The following is a 6,784-nucleotide window of genomic DNA, read 5'->3' on the forward strand; positions in this document are numbered from 1 at the left end:
GTCCGCCCGCGCCCAGCGCACACGCACAGCCAGCCGGGCGCCAGGTGGCCAAACTTCCCGCGGCTCCGCCGCTCGCCTCGCCCCCTCCTGCCTGCCCACCGCCAAGACTTTGGGTTGTACCCCAGAGCCCCAAACCCCCAGGACGCCTCCCCCTCCCCTCATCACCCCAAACCCACTAGTTCCCCCTCCCCTTCCCACCCCCGGTCAAGCAAACCGTTCCGTCTGCAAGAAGTGGCGTCTTCTCCAGGCTGCTTTCCCCAACGGTTTCTCTATTTGCACCCAAAATGCTAAACTCCGGGGCCACCGCAAAGGAGGGGAGTCTCATCTTCTCCTGATGTGTGAGTACCGCAGCCCTTTCCCTTCCGCGGTCCTTCCCATTTGGTCCTCCCCCCCCCTTCCCTTCCCATGCCTTCCCATCCCTCCCCTTCCCCACCCCCTTGCGCAAGAGGGGAGAGCTAGAGAAAGAGAAGTAAAGCTATTTCTACCGCTGCTGCTACTGCTGCGAGACAGACGAGCTGTCCGCGGTCCCTTCCCTGGTTTCCCCCCCCCCCCCCCCCACCCCCCGGAGGAGGAGGAGGAGGAGGAGGGCGGCTCGGTTTAGTAAGACAACTCGGTTACTAATGACTTCGCTGGCAGCAGGGACCCGAGGGGAATCAGGTGCATGGCTGTGTGTTTCGGGGAGGGCGGGTTGGCGGGCAGAGCGGAGGGCGAGGAAACAGCTTCGCAAAGCAATTGTTTCTGTCTGTCGTGTTGTCTCCCTGCGCCCCCCCACCCCCACCCCATCCCTTTCTCCCCCACCCCTTTTCCTGGCCATTTTAATCGGGCTCCTTGTTTCTCTCTCCCCACTACCCGATCCTGCCCCACTCCTACCCTTCCAAACCCCCTTCTTAAAGGCTTGACTGTAGGTGCCGGAACCAGATAGACTGTGCATAAAGATGCTGAACGGTGTTTGGTTGCTCAGTGTGTTAACCGTGGCCGGGATCCTCCAGACGGAGAGCCGCAAAACTGGCAAAGACATTTGTAAGATCCGCTGCTTGTGCGAGGAGAAGGAAAATGTACTGAATATTAATTGCGAAAACAAAGGCTTTACAACCGTGAGCTTGCTCCAGCCCCCCCAGTATCGGATCTACCAGCTTTTCCTCAATGGAAACTTACTGACCAGACTCTATCCTAATGAGTTCGTCAATTACTCCAACGCAGTGACTCTCCATTTGGGGAACAATGAGCTGCAAGAGATCCGAACTGGGGCGTTCAGTGGCCTGAAAACTCTCAAGCGACTCCACCTTAACAACAACAAACTGGAAGTTTTGAGGGAGGACACATTCCTGGGCCTGGAGAGTTTGGAGTACCTGCAGGCAGACTACAACTACATCAGTGCCATCGAGGCAGGCGCCTTCAGTAAGCTGAATAAGCTCAAGGTCCTGATTCTCAATGACAATCTCCTGCTGTCTCTCCCCAATAATGTGTTCCGCTTTGTTCTGCTGACCCACTTAGATCTGAGAGGGAATCGACTGAAGATGATGCCCTTTGCTGGGGTCCTGGAACACATTGGAGGGATCATGGAAATTCAGTTAGAGGAAAACCCTTGGAACTGCACTTGTGATTTACTTCCGCTGAAGGCTTGGCTGGATACTATAACAGTCTTTGTTGGAGAGATTGTCTGTGAAACTCCTTTTAGGCTGCATGGGAAAGACGTGACACAGTTGACCAGGCAAGACCTCTGTCCCAGGAAGAGTGCCAGCGATTCAAATCATAAAGTGAACCACCCTTCCTTTTCCGACACCCACGTGCAGAAGCTGTCGCCTACCCTTAATCCTGCTCTCACTCCTACACGGGCTCCCAAAGCCAGCCGACCCCCCAAAACAAGAAACAGACCAACGCCCAGGGTCACCGTGTCCAAAGATAGGCAGAGCTTTGGACCTATCATGGTGTACCAGACCAAGTCACCGGTGCCCCTCACCTGTCCTAGCAGCTGCGTCTGTACCTCCCAGAGCTCTGACAATGGGTTAAATGTCAACTGCCAAGAAAGGAAGTTCACCAATATCTCAGCCCTTCACCCCAAACCTACCAGTCCAAAGAAACTTTATCTTACAGGGAACTATTTGCAAACTGTCTACAAAAATGACCTCGCAGAATACAGTTCTTTGGATTTGTTGCATCTTGGAAACAACCGGATAGCAGTCATTCAGGAGGGTGCTTTTACAAACCTAACCAGTTTACGGAGACTTTATCTGAATGGTAACTATCTGGAAATTCTTTATCCTTCTATGTTTGAGGGGTTGCAGAGTTTACAATATCTCTATCTTGAGTATAACATCATTAAAGAGATCAAGCCCTGTACCTTTGATGCACTGATTAACTTGCAGCTGTTATTTCTGAATAACAACTTGCTGAGATCATTACCAGATAATGTGTTTGGTGGCACTGCCCTCACCAGACTGAACCTGAGGAACAACCATTTCTCCCACTTGCCAGTGAAAGGGGTCCTGGATCAGCTCCCAGCTTTTATCCAGATTGATCTGCAAGAAAACCCATGGGATTGTACCTGTGACATTATGGGACTGAAAGACTGGACAGAGCATGCAAATTCCCCTGTCATCATCAATGAGATCACCTGTGAATCTCCAGCCAAACATGCAGGTGAGATCTTGAAATTTTTAGGGAGAGACACTCTCTGTCCAGACAACCCTGACTTATCAGATGCTACTATCTTATCCATGAGTCATAACACAGACACCCCAAGATCCCTTAGTGTGGCTCCCAGCTCATACCCAGAGCTACATACAGAAGTTCCACTCTCTGTCTTAATTTTAGGGCTGCTTGTGGTCTTTATCTTATCTGTCTGCTTTGGAGCAGGCTTGTTTGTCTTTGTCCTCAAACGGCGAAAGGGGGTACCCAGTGGGCCCAGTAGCACCAACAACTTAGACATCAGTTCCTTCCAACTGCAGTATGGATCTTACAATGCTGACGCTGCTGACAAGACCGAAGGCCACGTCTATAACTACATTCCTCCTCCTGTGGGCCAGATGTGCCAAAACCCCATTTACATGCAGAAGGAAGGTGACCCAGTGGCATACTACCGAAACCTCCAAGAGTTCAGCTATGGGAATCTGGACACCAAGAAGGAAGGGCCAGCCACTCTGGCTTATACAATCAGTGCATCAGAATTGCTGGAAAAGCAGTCCACCCCACGAGAGCCGGAGCTACTCTATCAAAATATTGCAGAGAGAGTGAAAGAGCTCCCCAGCGCAGGGGTGGTCCACTATAACTTTTGCACCTTACCTAAGCGGCAGTTCACACCTTCCTATGAATCCCGACGCCAAAATCAGGACAGACTGAACAAAACTGTTTTATACGGAACTCCCAGGAAATACTTTGCAGACCAATCCAAACCCGAACATCCTTTACTTCAGGCCAAGCAGCAAACAGAACCAGACTACCTCGAAGTTCTGGAGAAACAAACCGCGATCAGTCAGCTGTGAAGAGAGGGAAAGAGAGAATGAAAGTATCAAGGAAGGCTGCCTCGGGAAGACAGAAACAGCTGGGGATGGCCACATTCAGTGCATTGGCTTTTTGGTTTTTGTGGGGTGGGGGCAATGAAGTTGGGGGGAGGTCTTTCTTTTCCAGGAATAACATGGAAACTGAAAAATCAGTGATGGATGGGGGAAAGCAAGCTTCTTGCTCTCAAAAGTTTTCCTCTTAAATTATTTCCACTTTATTTTGGTTGGGGTTTTTATTTTTTTTTTTTGCATCCTTAGTTAACTGTCCACTGAAAATGAATGTTGCTCCAATGACTTTTTTTTCCCCTTTTCACTTTATTTCTTGTTCTCCCCCCAATCTGTTCTGTTGTTGTTTCAGGGTGCAGATGGGGAATGGGAGATTCTAGGAGGTCCAGAAGGGGCTAGGCAAAAAAAAAAAAAAAATCTTTTAAAGAAGTGGATGCTGAATGTGTTATGCTAAAGATCTCCAAAGATCTTTTGGGACTGTCACGTCCTTTGTAAATAATAATATCCAGTATTTCTCTTTCAGTTACCACGCAAAGTCACTGGGCGTCACCTCTTGTGTTAAAGTGCCTTTGCACTTTAAGTACATTACTTAAATGTTGCTTTTAGCTTTGATAAATTGAACCTATTTTAAATGTGTTGTATTTTTGAAAGTAAAAAAAATGTAAAATAGATCTATATGTCAGCTGCATTCAATCAAAAGAGAGTTTGCTTGATTTATAGGTAACCAGCCCTTCATTAAATGATTCTAGTTCTAAGACTTTATAGATTTCACTGTAAAATATTTCTTTTCTTCTGGGTTTGTTTTAAGTGATTCATTGAAGTCAGCTAAGCAGACTTAGTGATAGACCAGAGGCACTCAACCGCCTTGGTTGGGCTTATGATTTCATTAATAAAAGGTATTGAACATGCTAGCATAGAGAATTGAACAATTAAGGTCCTTCCCTAAATCATTACCTTGCCAACACTAACATGGTCAGTAATGTTCAGTGCTTTTAGATTATTTTCCTAATTAAGAGAACATTACACAACTTGTAATATATTTTTTCTGCATTAAATTAGATATTTTTATACATTTAATGAAAGAGTCTGAATTTCTAACTTTTTAATTGAAATTAATATTTTTTCTGCCTGTTGAGACATTTTCTATAAGCATACACCAGTAGAGGCCGCCACACACCTCATTTAATAAAGACATATGAGCCATTTAAATACCTTGAAGGAAGACTTCAAAGGTGAAATTCGAACTTGGGTCTCCAGACTTCCCAAGCCAGTTCTCTGCATATTCCAAGGTAGCAGAGACAAATGTCAACATACCTTCCAATTCCCTTACCTACCAACGTTTAGACTTCTGAATTCTTCTTGGGTTATCATATTTAAATAGAAAGCAGTGTTTTCTCATTGAGTTTATGAAGTCCTCCCAAGTTTATTGAAGCTTTAAAAGGGGTGCTATCTGATAATGCTATTGCATCTCCACATAGGGGAAGAATGACCTAAAACCAAGAAATTAAGCATTGTTTCTCTTTCACCTTTCCTTAGGTTTTACTTGAATTTTACCTTGTCATCCTAAGAGAGCATTTCTTTTTTTCCCCCAGGAATGGGGGCAGGGGAGAGTATTAAAATGAGTTTGGTTAACCAAGTATATAAAACATTTATGAAGCCTTATTATTAGCCTGTAAATAATTTTTAGCTGCAAACATGATTGTGAGATTTAAACAAACAGCCCTTATTTACAACAAAAATAGTTTTGTTTTGTCTATTGTAAATCCTTATGCAACTGGGATGGTGATCTGCATATAAAGTAGGCCAGCCTTTTCAATTCCTTATTAAAGCAATTGATGGAGAATGAAAGAAGCTCCCTGTTTCCTTTTCATAAATAGGTTACTGCACATAATAATCCTTTATTATCATGCAGAGATTGAAGTGGACTCTGATGACTTATTTTTAAAGCTTTAATATGACTAATAGTATATTGTCTGCTACTCTGAAGACTTCCCAAGCAATCGAATTTCAATTATAAATGACTTAAGTCCATATTCTTTTCATCGATATTTTACTAGTGGAAAACAGTTGCCTTTTTCTGAACTGAAAAGAGTCGTGTGTGGACAGAGTTCAGAACATGCAGTGAATCGCTTTTAATGAACAATGCAGTGTCTGAATACCATCCACCGTGACCAGCTCTCGTGGCCATCCTTTGTTTCTAAATCATAATTTCTATTCATGGCCATTAGATCAGAGTTAACACTGGAGGTCCATGAGGAGCTAACTCTATGAGAGTTGGTCTTCCAAAGGGTCTCCTTTCAGGGAAGAGAAGAGAAAGTATGAACACAGAGGGTTTGCCTGGAAATCACCTCCTCCACTTTGGGTGTGAGGTGCTGACATGGAACAGCTTCAGGGGGGTCATTTCTGGCTGCTGGCCAGAATGTAGTGCTAGCTAGGACAAAAAAAAATGGTGTGGTAGCAAGTTTTTGCTAAGGCAAATGATCAGATCTGCTTTTCCTTAACTTTGTATTGAGCATTAAGCTATGCGTGAGAACTGAGGTGATTTGTCCAAATCTACTTTTAGTGCTTCCCACCCCCACCAAGTAAATTCAGTACACCTTTTATAACATTAATTTTTGGTGAAAAAAAAAACCAATAGCAATTTCAGATGCATTCTTCTAAAGAGACCTCCTGGAACAACTCAATTTTATCCACAATTCCACTGAATAATGATGGCTTAATTTTGAATACTTACGCTTTCCAGGTTTGCACTTTATTATTAGCATAGCATGATGAAATATTTCCTCTTCCAACCTAATGGGATGCATCCTTTAAATCATTTTTTCAACACAGCCTTTCAAGTATATGTTGCATTCAGTTTCTATTTTTAGTTTAAAGTATGTTTGTGACATACTTTAAAGTCCAAATAAGCTTTTTTTTTTTCCTGAAGCTTTGTTTCCATTCTGTTATTGTTCCAACTGACTGCATTTGGTTTTGCTTCCTCAGCACCAGGGCTTTTTGAAATGATTTTATTCTGGGATCTTTATTTTTATCTCCTGCAGCTGGATTTGGTTGTTTAACTTTGACTCCCCACGCTGCTCGAAAGAGGCATAAACGGTAACATGGCTACCCCCAGAGCTTTGGGGGCAACCTTCACTCTCCTGGCCACAGGCTGAAGCTGATCTGCAAGGCCTAGCCCTGCAAATTGTACATGGTCATTCCCCTCTAATTCCAGATGATTAATTAGTTGGCTAGCTTCCCCTGGGGCTCATTAGTATTAACAAAGGAAAAAAAAAATC

General features: G+C 44.4%; 1 protein-coding gene across 3 annotated transcripts; it reads left to right on the forward strand.

Annotated features, from left to right (window-relative positions):
• Positions 1-257: 257 nt before the first annotated feature.
• LOC114028950 (SLIT and NTRK-like protein 2) lies at positions 258-3,645 on the forward strand. Of its 3 annotated transcripts, none has more exons than XM_027843275.1 (2): positions 258-338; positions 894-3,645. In XM_027843275.1, exon 2 carries the CDS (start codon positions 936-938, stop codon positions 3,480-3,482), a length of 2,547 nt encoding a protein of 848 aa, XP_027699076.1. In that variant the 5' UTR covers positions 258-338; positions 894-935; the 3' UTR covers positions 3,483-3,645. The 3 variants fall into 3 exon arrangements, with proteins under 3 accessions (XP_027699076.1, XP_027699077.1, XP_027699075.1); XM_027843276.1 differs by having other exon boundaries at positions 264-338; positions 906-3,645; XM_027843274.1 differs by lacking the exon at positions 258-338 and adding an exon at positions 576-657.
• Positions 3,646-6,784: the final 3,139 nt, after the last annotated feature.

This window comes from Vombatus ursinus, unplaced genomic scaffold (genome assembly GCF_900497805.2).
Source record: "Vombatus ursinus unplaced genomic scaffold, bare-nosed wombat genome assembly UNPS02014903.1, whole genome shotgun sequence".
Taxonomy (NCBI): Eukaryota; Metazoa; Chordata; class Mammalia; order Diprotodontia; family Vombatidae; genus Vombatus; species Vombatus ursinus.

What these genes read in the sequence shown, in the direction of transcription:
- LOC114028950 (XM_027843275.1), top strand. Translation starts at nt 936, where the DNA reads ATGCTGAACGGTGTTTGGTTGCTCAGTGTGTTAACCGTGGCCGGGATC.